The 13,449-nt window shown below is 32.7% G+C and overlaps 1 protein-coding gene across 1 annotated transcript; it reads left to right on the top strand.

The window, feature by feature from the left end:
* Positions 1–344: 344 nt before the first annotated feature.
* On the top strand, positions 345–2,423 carry LOC139500256 (uncharacterized). The gene is made up of 3 exons (XM_071288997.1): positions 345–543; positions 1,177–1,509; positions 2,146–2,423. Exons 1-3 carry the CDS (start codon positions 345–347, stop codon positions 2,421–2,423), a joined length of 810 nt encoding a protein of 269 aa, XP_071145098.1.
* The last annotated feature ends 11,026 nt before the right edge of the window (positions 2,424–13,449 follow it).

The raw sequence follows: 13,449 nt of genomic DNA, 5'->3' as shown, positions 1-13,449 counted from the left end.
GAATAGTCCTTCAGATGCAAGAAATAATTAAAAGTGTTATTTTCTATATAATATTTCTATTATTTCTTTATCATGCTACTGTTCTTGTGCAATAAAATTACAGGAAGAGGGTAAAAAAGGATCTGAAGTCTGACAGCAAGAGAAACAAGTCGATAGCAAATAGACAGACAGAAACAACTTTCCGAAGCAATACACATAACATATTATGATAATTCCTCCAGCAGAGCTATTGGCATTGGCGGATCCAGGGGTTGGAACACCCCTTTTTTGGCCAATCAATGCATTTGAATGGGGACATATAGCATGAACCCCCCTTTATCCTTGGTTGGGACCCCCTTTTTAAAATGGCTGGATCTGCCACTGTATTGGTATTATATTGGAGTCAAGGGGTAATACAGATGTGGTATAGAAAAAGCCATATATTTATAAAGGAATCAAAGACAAAACATACAACTCTAAACATGTATCAACAACCAGATAAAGACCTACATGTTACTTACTCAGCTGTAAGACATGATCCATTTAGAGCTAATACTGTTCCAGGTATACATTCTCCATTAAATGGCAAACAATTACAACTATCAAAACCATAAAAGTTGAGGTCTGTATTACATATACAGGGTTTACACCCTGTCTGTGTTAAGTAGTCTACTTTTTTCGATTCTGAAAAAAATAAATAGATTGGAGCTGTGTCAGATAAAAATCGACCAGGACCATATGTGTCAGATAGAAATCGACCAGGACCTTATGTGTCAGATAGAAATCGACCAGGACCATATGTGTCATATAGAAATCGACCAGGACCATATGTGTCAGATAGAAAACGACCAGGACCATATGTGTCAGATAGAAATCGACCAGGACCACATGTGTCAGATAGAAATCGACCAGGACCTTATGTGTCAGATAGAAATCGACCAGGACCATATGTGTCAGATAGAAATCGACCAGGACCATATGTGTCAGATAGAAATCGACAAGGACCATATGTGTCATATAGAAATCGACCAGGACCATATGTGTCAGATAGAAATCGACCAGGACCATATGTGTCAGATAGAAATCGACCAGGACCATATGTGTCAGATAGAAATCGACCAGGACCATATGTGTCAGATAGAAATCGACCAGGACCTTACGTGTCAGATAGAAATCGACCAGGACCATATGTTTCAGATAGAAATCGACCAGGACCTTACGTGTCAGATGGAAATCGACCAGGACCTTATGTGTCAGATAGAAATCGACCAGGACCATATGTGTCAGATAGAAATCGACCAGGACCATATGTGTCAGATAGAAAGATAGAAATCGACCAGGACCATATGTATCAGACAGAAATCGACCAGGATCATATGTGCCAGATAGAAATCGACCAGGACCATATGTGTCCGATAGAAATCGACCAGGACTATATGTGTCAGATAGAAATCCACCAGGATCATATGTGTCAGATAGAAATCGACCAGGACCATATGTGTCAGATAGAAATCGACCAGGACCATATATGTCAGATAGAAATCGACCAGGACCATATGTGTCAGATAGAAATCGACCAGGACCATATGTGTCAGATAAGAAATCGACCAGGACCATATGTGTCAGATAGAAATCGACCAGGACCATATGTGTCAGATAAGAAATCGACCAAGACCATATGTGTCAGATAGAAATCCACCAGGACCATATGTGTCAGATAGAAATCGACCAGGACCTTATGTGTCATAGAAATCGACCAGGACCTTATATGTCAGATAGAAATCGACCAGGACCATATGTGTCAGATAGAAATCGACCAGGACCATATGTGTCAGATAGAAATCGACCAGGACCATATGTGTCAGATAGAAATCGACCAGGACCATATGTGTCAGATAAGAAATCGACCAGGACCTTACGTGTCAGATAGAAATCGACCAGGACCATACGTGTCAGATAGAAATCGACCAGGACAATATGTGTCAGATAGAAATCGACCAGGACCATATGTGTCAGATAGAAATCGACCAGGACCATATGTGTCAGATAGAAATCGACCAGGATCATATGTGTCAGATAGAAATCGACCAGGACCATATGTGTCGGATAGAAATCGACCAGGACCATATGTGTCAGATAGAAATCGACCAGGACCATATGTGTCAGATAGAAATCGACCAGGACCATATGTGTCAGATAGAAATCGACCAGGACCGTATGTGTCAGATAGTAATCGACCAGGACCATATGTGTCATATAGAAATCGACCAGGACCATATGTGTCAGATAGAAATCGACCAGGACCATATGTGTCAGATAGAAATCAACCAGGACTATATGTGTCAGATAGAAATCGACCAGGACCATATGTGTCAGATAGAAATCGACCAGGACCATATGTGTCAGATAGAAATCGACCAGGACCATATGCAAATGAATATTGATCAATCTGTCAACCTAATTCGGGTTGAAAAAATCTCCAAACAGAAAGTCAGTAACTGTTTGCAAATTGACTTGTTACAAAACAAACCTTACCAAAACAGACCAAAGTTCATCTTTTATTTGGATTTGAATGTTCAAATATTAATTAAAGTCTGATACATATACTTTCGGTAATTCTTATATTTTCCCTTTGATTTTACTGCCTAATATTTTCGAGTATCAACGTACTGGCTGTATCACTGCAATTATTAGGCAATACATTGTGTGACGTCATAATTACCGATAAACAGAATAATAGGTAGTTTTGTTTTTGATACTGACTATATCATGTAGAATATCTCAACTACCTATTATTCTATATATGTATATGTGCACTAAGATACAGTTGATTTCTATCTGACAAAGTACATATCTTATATATGGTCACCATGTTTGGGCCTGTACCACTAAGTTTGGCTCTTTGGATCATGAGTTGATAATTGATGTTTGTTTCATTAAGGAGATATGGTATGATTGTCAATAATATGTCTTCTTTTGCCTTCAACAATGAGTAAATCCCATACCATTTAGTTGGGTATTATTAACTAGAGGCTCTAAAGAGCCTGTGTCGCTCACCTTGGTCTATGTGCATATCATAAACGAAGGACACACAGATGGATTCATGACAAAATTGTGTTTTGGTGATGGTGATGCCTTTGTAGATCTTACTTTACTGAACATTCTTGCTGCTTACAAAATTGACTATAAAGGACAATAACTCCTTAGGGGGTCAATTGACCATTTTGGTCATGTTGACTTATTTTTAGGTCTTACTTTGCTGTACATTATTGCTGTTTTTAGTTTATCTCTATCTATAATAATATTCAAGATAATAACAAACTAGAGGCTCTAAAGAGCCTGTGTCGCTCACTTTGGTCTATGTGAATATTAAACAATGGACACAGATGGATTCATGACAAAATTGTGTTTTGATGTTGGTGATGTGTTTGTAGATCTTACTTTACTAAACATTCTTGCTGCTTACAATTATCTCTATCTATAACAGTACTTTCTGTGGAAAATGTTATTGAAAATCTTCAAATTTTAAGAAAATTGTTAAAAATTGAATGAAGGGCAATAACTCCTTAGGGGGTCAATTGACTATTTTGGTCATAGTGACTTATTTTTAGTTCTTACTTTGCTGTACATTATTGCTGTTTACAGTTTATCTCTATCTATTATAATATTCAAGATAATAACAAAACATTTCCTCAAAATTACCAATTCAGGGGCAGCAACCTAACAACCGATTATCCGATTCATCTGAAAATTCCAGGGCAGATAGATCGTGACCTGATCAACAATTTTACTTCCTGTCAGATTTGCTCTTTATGCTTTGGTTTTTGAGTTATAAGCCAAAAACTGCATTTTACCCCTATGTTCTATATTTAGCCATGGTGGCCATCTTGGTTGGTTGGGCGGGTCACCAGACACATTTTTTAAACTAAATACCCCAATGATGATTATGGCCAAGTTTGGTTAAATTTGGCCCAGTAGTTTCAGAGGAGAAAATTTTTCTTAAAGATTACTAAGATTTACGAAAAATGGTTAAAAATTGACTATAAAGGGCAATAACTCCTAAAGTGGTCAACTGACCATTTTGGTTATGTCTGACTTATTTGTAGATCTTACTTTGCTGAACATTATTTTTTTTTTAATTTTTATTATTTATAACTTCCAATTTACAACATAATATACACAAATATAATAGCAATATATAATGTATAAATCTATAGATATTAACTAATCAATACATTTTTCTATTAGGAAGCAATTTTTTTTTTTTTTTTTTTTTTTTTTTAAATATACAAATATAAGATAAAGAGTAAAGCAGTTTGAACACCGGAGAGAGAGAGATAGAAAGAGAAAGAGAGTGAGAGAGAATAGTGTGGTGAGTTTTCAATATAATTCATCTAGAAATTGAATTCTATTTTAGTATAGTAAATACAGCATTTTCATTTATAACATGTATATACATTTTTGTACTTAACTAAGCATGCTAAGTAATATATCAAAAGCATTCCATTCTCTGAGAAACTGATGTTCACATTTGTTTTTCATAGCAATATTTTTGTCCCTTGCATACACATATTTTATCTTTTCTTTTACTGAGTTTATTGTCAGTTTTTTTTTAAAACATCTGGAATTATAAATATATTGCTTTATGGTAAGAAAAAGAGTATTTTCTGCATTGCCTTTTGATATTTTTGCAGTGTTACCAAACAAAAAAACTTCTTTTGTAAAAAGTACACTAATTCCATTGGTTAGAAACCAATTTTCAATCTGTTCTAATAATAATTGTGTATGTTCACATTCCCAAAATAAATGTTCTAATGTTTCAATTTCTCTATTACAAAATGTACAATTTGGATTATCATAAATCTTAATTTTATGAAGAAATTTGTTTGTAGCTAAGATTCGATGATTGAATCTATACTGTAGCCACTGTAACTTAGTATTATTTGTGACAACAAATGGCAGTTTATAAATTTTTTTCCAATGATTTTGATCAAAGCCAAAAATTTCAGTCCATCTTAACTGACTAGTGGGAACACTTCCATTTTTATTCAAAACAATATACATATCTTTAGATCCTTTTGAACTTTTAACAAGTCTTTTAATAGCAGATGGAATTAAAGGTAGTTCTAATTTGTGATTTTTTCCTACAAATGATTTTGATGCTTGATGTATAGCAGATATAATACTATTATATCTCATGAAATTCACATTTATCTGATACATTTCTTCTATCTTTTGATGAGAGAAAAAGGTCCCATCTTCATTTACAATATCATTTATAAATCTTATACCATTTTCAAACCAATCTTTATAAAAAATAGGTTTATTTGCTACCTTTATATTATTGTTAAGCCAGATTGGACTAGCAAGAAAGCATTCCCAACTGTCATATTCATCTTTTTCTCTAAGAAGTTGCCATGCTTTCAGAACATCTTGCCAAAATTTATTTTTGATATGTTGCTGTAATTTTTGGATATAAACACTTCCACAACCATAAAATTTTTCAAGTTCTACATGAACATTTGACAAATAAAACATTCTGCCATTTGTTGTCTGTTTTAAATAATCTCCTTATCCATGTACACTTCAGTGCTAAAATAAATGCACTAAGATTTATCATTTTGAGTCCACCATCTTCAATATCATTTTGTAAAACATCTCTCTTAATTCTATCAATTGGTGAACTCCATATAAAATTGTACATAAGTTGAATAACATTTTTTAAAATATCATCACTTGGATTTGGTAAGGATATAAACAAATGATTTAAAATAGGCAATATCAATGTCTTTACTACAGTAATTCTACCAATAACAGTAAGATTTCGTTTTGACCATTGTCTTATTACACATTTAATTTGTACAATTTTTTCATCATAATTAATTTTTACAATTCTATCAAGATTAACATCAAAGCTTATACCTAATACCTTAAAACATGTTTCTCCCCATGTAAGGTTTCTATTTTGGCATAATACCTCATTACTATACTTTTTATTTCCTATCCAAATAACTTGTGTTTTAGAAAAATTAATATTTAAACCAGATATATTTCCAAACCAATCTAATTCATTTAATGCTTCATTCAAAGATTCTTCTTTACCATCTAAAATAAGAGATGTGTCATCAGCAAATTGTGAAAGTTTGTGCTCAACTTGCGTAATTGTAATACCATTTATCTTATCATTATTTCGTATTTTTAATGCTAATATCTCAGCACAGAGAATAAAAATATAAGGCGACAAGGGATCCCCTTGTCTACAGCCTCGTTCTATAGAAAAAAATTCTGATAGATGTCCTCCCTGGTTTACAGCTGATTTGATATTGTTATAAAAAACTTTAACCCAATTAATTATTGATTCTCCAAAATTGAACAACTTCAAGACACTGGTTAAAAATTCCCAAGAAATCGAATCAAATGCCTTTTCGAAATCTATGAGCAGCAAAAGTCCTGGAATATCTTTTTCCTCAGTAAATTGCATAATATCATAAATTAAACGAAGATTTTCTCCAATATATCTCCCACTAATAAATCCAGTTTGATCGAAATCTATCAGTTTATCTAAAACTGTTTTAAAGCGTTTTGCTATAACTCCAGAGCCAATTTTATATACTGTATTTAATAAAGATATAGGTCGCCAATTTTTTAAGAAATGTCTAGGCTTATTTCCCTTCGGCAGGCATGTAATGATTCCTTGTTTTTGCGTAACAGATAGTTCACCAATCTCAGTACTGTAGTTCAAGGAGTTTACAACAAAAATTTTCAAATCTTTCCAAAAAAATTTAAAGAACTCTGTGGAGAAACCATCAGATCCTGGTGTTTTATTATTTTTCATATTTTTCAATATCAAACCAGCTTCTTCAATTGTTATTTCACCTTCAAGATTTTTTTTCTCATCATCAGTTAATTTTTTTAATTTTATATCTTTCAATCCTTCTTTAAGTTTACTGAATTTATCTCCCTTTGACTTGTCTTTATTCTTGTACAAATTTTCATAAAATGATTTTACTTCTTTCAAAATATCTTTTTGTTTTGAAATTACATCTCCATTTTCTTTTTCTACTTTTGGTATTATCTTATTTGTAAAATTTTTTGATTCTAGCCCACAAAAATAGCTAGTAGGTTTTTCACCCTCTTCTACCCATTTTATTCTTGATCGAATTATCTTCCCTTTAATTTTTTCTTTTCTTATATTTTCTAATTCACATTTTTTTATTTTCCAAAATCTGTATTGAACCTTCATCTACCTTTTCTTCCAAAATAAGAATTTCATTTCTAAGATCTTTCTCTTGTTTTTCTTTTACCTTTTTCTTATAACTTGAATAAGATATAGTTTTACCTCTAATTTCCATCAACATTGTCTCAAGAAATAAGTGACTATTAATATTAAAATGGAGATCTTCATTATTCATGTCTTCAATTCTATCTATATCATAAATTACATATTGTTTTTTGACTTCTACTATTTTTTCTTTAACAATCTTTATATATTCTGGATCATACAATAATGAATTATTAAATTTCCACAATCCTCTACCTCGATCAAAAGGATTAAATTCTAGATTTAATACAACCATAGAATGATCAGAGCGATAGCTAGGCTCAATATTACAATTTTTCAAACAGCATAGTAAATCTTCAGATAAAAGAAAAAAATCTAGCCTTGCTTGTTTAAAGGGGGTTCTTTTTCTCCATGTGAAACGCTTCAAATCTGGGTAAAGTTCACGGAAAGGGTCAATGAGACACCTTTCCTGAATGATTTCTAAAACTTTCTCCCGAGCATTTGGGTTATTTACATGTAAATAATTAAAATAGTCTATATCAGGGTTGAGAACAAGATTAAAATCACCACATATCATATAGCTATCATTACCAAAATCATCTATAATTGACATAATTTGATCATAAAAAATAGGAGTATCTATATTTGGTCCATAAATAGTTACAAATGTAAAATGTAAAGTATCAACAACTAAGTCTAATACTAAATAATTACCACCAACATCTTTTTTTTCTTTTAGGACCTTAAACTCAAAGTTGTTATTAAACATAACTGCTACACCTCTTGAATTTGAGCTATAAGATGAAAAATAACTATCATATCCCCACATAGCTCTTATATTATTTTCATTTTCACATAAGAAATGAGTATCTTGTAAACAGTAAATATTGTAATTCTTTGTTCTTAAATAGTTAAAAACATCTCTTCTTTTAACACTATCTCCTAAACCTTGACAATTAACAGTTAATACCTTCAGGGCACACATGATATGATGTCAGGAAATACACTAGCACATAATATGACCTTAAAAAAAATCTAACAGTAATATCTGATTATTCTCAATGTGTGTAAAAATACTAAAGAAAAACATTTCACCAACATAAAGATGCATAAAAAATGATAAACAGGATAACTCACCATAAACTAAACCAAAACAAAATGTAATGGAATGATATTGCAGAAATGCAATAATTAATAAAAAGAATAAAGGACTGGAAAGAAAAAGAAAGAGATAAAAACAAGAATTTAGCATCAAAATGGCAGACATTATTGCTGTTTACAGTTTATCTCTATCTATAATAATATTCAAGATAATAACCAAAAACAGCAAAATTTCCTTAAAATTACCATTTCAGGGGCAGCAACCCAACAACTGAATGTCCGATTCATCTGAAAATTTCAGGGCAGATAGATCTTGACCTGATGAACAATTTTACCCCCATGACAGATTTGCTCTTAATGCTTTGGTTTTTGAGTTATAAGCCAAAAACTGCATTTTACCCCTATGTTCTATTTTTAGCCATGGCGGCCATCTTGGTTGGTTTGGCGGGGCATCGGACAAATTTATTTAACTAGATACCCCAATGATGATTATGGCCAAGTTTGGTTAAATTTGGCCCAGCAGTTTCAGAGGAGAAGATTTTTGTAAAAGATGACTAAGATTTACGAAAAATGGTTAAAAATTGACTATAAAGGGCAATAACTCCTAAAGGGGTCAACTGACCATTTCGGTCATGTTGACTTATTTGTAAATCTTACTTTGCTGAACATTATTGCTGTTTACAGTTTATCTCTATCTATAATAATATTCAAGTTAATAACCAAAAACAGCAAAATTTCCATAAAATTACCAATTCAGGTGCAGCAACCCAACAACCGATTGTCCGATTCATCTGAAAATTTCAGGGCAGATAGATCTTGACCAGATAAACAATTATACCCCCATGTCAGATTTGCTCTTAATGCTTTGGTTTTTGAGTTATAAGCCAAAAACTGCATTTTACCCCTATGTTCTATATTTAGCCGTGGCGGCCATCTTGGTTAAATGGCCGGGTCACCGGACACATTTTTTAAACAAGATACCCCAATGATGATTATGGCCAAGTTTGGTTAAATTTGGCCCAGTAGTTTCAGAGGAGAAGATTTTTGTAAAAGTTAACAACAACGACGACGGACGACGGACGCAAAGTGATTGGAAAAGCTCACTTGGCCCTTCGGGCCAGGTGAGCTAAAAACGGCAAAATTTCCTTAAAATTACCAATTTAGGGGCAGCAACCCAACAACCAGTTGTCAGATCCATCTGAAAATTTCAGTGCAGATAGATCTTGACATGATATTCAATTTATCTCCGTCAGATTTACTCTAAATGCTTTGATTTTTGAGTTATAAGCCAACAACTGCATTTTACCCTTATGTTCTGTATTTAGCCTTGGCGGCCATCTTGGTTGGATGGCCGGGTCACCGGACACATTTTTTAAACTACATACCCAAAAGATGATTGTGGCCAAGTTGGGATTAATTTAGCCTAGTAGTTTCAGAGGAGAAGATTTTTGTAAAAGATGATTAAGATTTACGAAAAATAGTTAAAAATTGACTAAAAAGGGCAATAACTCCAAAAGGGGTCAACTGACCATTTCGGTCATGTTGACTTATTTGTAAATCTTACTTTGCTGAACATTATTGCTGTTTACAGTTTATCTCTATCTATAATAATATTCAAGATGATAACCAAAAACAGCAAAATTTCCATAAAATTACCAATTTAGGGGCAGCAACCCAACAACCGGTTGTCCGATTCATCTGAAAATTTCAGGGCAGATAGATCTTGACCTGATAAACAATTTTACCCCTGTCAGATTTGCTCTAAATGCTTTGGTTTTTGAGTTATAAGCCAAAAACTGCATTTTACTCCTATGTTCTATATTTAGCCGTGGCGGCCATCTTGGTTAAATGGCCGGGTCACTGGACACGTTTTTTAAACAAGATACCCCAATGATGATTGTGACCAAGTTTGGTTAAATTTGGCCCAGTAGTTTCAGAGGAGAAGATTTTTGTAAAAGTAAATGACGCCGGACGAGGGACGACGCCGAACGCCAAGTGATGGGAAAAGCTCACTTGGCCCTTCGGGCCAGGTGAGCTAAAAAGGCATTGCCATGACAAAATATGAAATAATTAAAATTTCAAATGTGAAAATAGCTTAATATATGACAAAAATGGGACAGGCAGATTAAAAATGAGGCTGGTCTAAACAGGTTTCTTTGTTATTACATCTATGTTTTAGAGAAAGGTCAGGAGTTGGTATGTTCTGTCAAACTTCCTAATAATGTTAGAATTCATACTATCCGATCCTTATTATGACATGTAATATATCCTGTTTTGTTGTTTTTATACCTATCAATTTGTTTCTATTTCCGTACCACTTACTCACTCATAAATTGCATTTAACTGAATATATTTAATTAATTCATTTAAATTATAAGTGAAGAAAGGGTCTCACTCTCACTATCCTATAATGTTGCATATTATCTGTATGACGATTTCAATTCATTTAAACAATTCCTTAGACCTGTTAGACAGATATAATTTAGTTGAAATGGAATATAGTATAAATGAATAATAATGGCTTACTTTTATAAATTGTGACTTGGATGAAGAGTTTTCTCATTGCACTCATACCGCATTTACCTATATCTATAAAAACTGTCAATTTTCAAAATTTGTTGGATTATCTCCCCTTTTAAAATTTCCAAAGTCTGAAAAGGTTTCTATTCTAGAATTTAGGAAAAACTCTGGATTTAAAAGGATGGCATTTATAATCGAGTTATAAATATGATAGACTAATATGTAAATGTAAGTGACTTTTTCCAAGTTCATCTGTGTTTTATCAAGAAAAGGGGAGATAATTCAGTTTTTTTTGTTCAGATTTAATGTTGATACATAGAAGTATTCAAGTTTGTTAGTTGATTACAAAATAGGGAATCACTGAAGCATGACTGGAGCGGGTAAGCTCTTAGGCAGGCAGTGGGCCCCCACTTATGAAAATTTCTGGCTCCACCATTGCCAAATTATATTGTTCAAATGGTTAGACATTTTGAAAAGTCAAATTCAATGTGCATCTTTTTTTTTTTTTTTTTTTAATTTACCTAATGAGCAACTGTAATGAACACAATGGTGTATATTCGTTGAATTTGTTAGATCTGCTAAATACTGTCCTTTAGGACATTCTTCACAGGAATCTTTTCCTAAATTTTCTGTACATTTCTTTACTCTGTATCCTTCAAATAAAGAAACAAAAGCTGATAATCAAATTATTCTATTGTTGGAATTAAAATCCCACAAATAATGAAATTTGTAGTTTAGTTTGAGTATAAGTCATAACTCTATTATATATGCTAAAATCCAGGCATTTATTAAGATTTGAAATTGTATTATATATATATCCACATGTTTAGAATAGTGTTTAGCAAGTAAGATAATGTGATTAAAAAAGAAATATCTAGCATGATCTAATGGAAGACAATAATTTCAGTTGAATCATGGAACAAAAACCCAGTTTCTATGTAAATAGAAAGTGGCAGGTACAAAAATTACTGATTTTCATAATCTGTTCTTATGTTGTGCTGTTACACATTAATGTTCCAGGTTATGGGGGCAGGATTGAGCGCTCTCGTACATTTTCTTTATGTGCCTTTCCCAATAGTTATCAAAAGTACCAGGATTATAATTTAGTACGCCAGACCCACGTTTCGTCTACATAACACTCATCCATTTGTCATCAGTGACGCTTTAGTTTTAGTTGATGCATCAAGGAAGGAATTATCAACCTTCTGTTATATCAAAGCATTACCAGGTTGCCTGTAGAAGTCAGGATCTTTACAAGAGTTTACAGCTGGTCCCTAACCCAGTTCATCATTGGACAGATGTATGCATCTCATACAATCAAATTGTATCAACTTTTGTTCTTTTTATGGAATTGCCTGCTTATATTTAGACAAACACCTTACATATACAAAAAATATTTAAATGTATTACCTAGTTGACAATTCTCTGTCAGAATTCTGCAGCAAATATAGTGACTTTCTGTCTGTTCTGACCGAAGATATCTTTGTATATAGCCATCACCACAATTGATAGGAAGACATACTATATGGTGACCGAGCAAACATGTTGAGCAAAAAACACACCAAAAAGCATTCATTGCCCTAAAAATCCATGAAATAAAAATATAAATCTTTACACATCTTTTTTAACCTTTAATATTATGAGATTTTTTTAAAAACTTTTAGGTTTAAGGATCTTGTATCAATGTTATAACCAGATGCTCCGCAGGGCGTAGCTTTATACGACCGCAGAGGTTGAACCCTGAACGGTTGGGGCAATTATGGACACAACATTCAAGCTGGATTCAGCTCTAAATTTGAATTGTGATTAAATAGTTGACACAGCATAGGTTTCTGACACAGAATGAATGTGTTCTAATGAACTTGAAATTTTTGTTTTCTCTTAGAGCAATTCACTATGCTGTTGAATATCAATCCTCTCGTGAAATTGGGGTGAAAACTCTAATTTGGCATTAAAATTAGAAAGATCATATCATAGGGGACATGTGTACTAAGTTTGAAGTCGATTGGACTTAAACTTCATCAAAAACTACCTTGACCAAAAACTTTAACCTGAAGCGGGACAGACGGACGGACGAACGGACGGAAGAACGAACGGACAGACGGACGGACGGACGCACAGACCAGAAAACATAATGCCCCTCTACTATCGTAGGTGGGGCATAAAAATGTTTGAAGAAATTTTCTTTTTTATTTATGAAATTTCAAATGAGAAAAATTGAACTCAATTTTTTTAATCACATCCCTCTTTCCCTTATTCCAAAACTAATCTCAATTAAAATTTCTAATGGAGTTTGCAACAATAACTACTCATTTAAATACATCATAAAATATTAAGATGTAAAAAAAACTGCTTGTTATCACTGAATGTTATTTATTATAATTTATCAGTTGGTAGTAAAAAGTGAATATACATTGTATATTGTATATAACAAAGATTTAAGTTGATTCTGGACAAAGAAAGATAACTCCAATTAAAAAAAAATCTTGCTATTGCACAATATTTTGCAATTAGATATTTCTTGCTTACTATTCTGGACAAAGAAAGATAACTCTAATTAAAAAAAA

The sequence above is a fragment of the Mytilus edulis genome, chromosome 13 (assembly GCF_963676685.1).
Source record: "Mytilus edulis chromosome 13, xbMytEdul2.2, whole genome shotgun sequence".
NCBI classification, from domain to species: domain Eukaryota; kingdom Metazoa; phylum Mollusca; class Bivalvia; order Mytilida; family Mytilidae; genus Mytilus; species Mytilus edulis.
This window is presented reverse-complemented; position numbering and strand designations above follow the sequence as displayed.

Excerpts from the sequence above, each read along its gene's own strand:
- LOC139500256 (XM_071288997.1), top strand. The coding sequence starts at position 345 with ATGGCTGGATCTGCCACTGTATTGGTATTATATTGGAGTCAAGGGGTA. Across the intron at positions 544-1,176 it reads TAGAGCTAATACTGTTCCAG|ATAGAAATCGACCAGGACCT; the intron begins GTATACATTCTC and ends CATATGTTTCAG. Across the intron at positions 1,510-2,145 it reads AATCGACCAGGACCATATAT|ATAGAAATCGACCAGGACCA; the intron begins GTCAGATAGAAA and ends CATATGTGTCAG.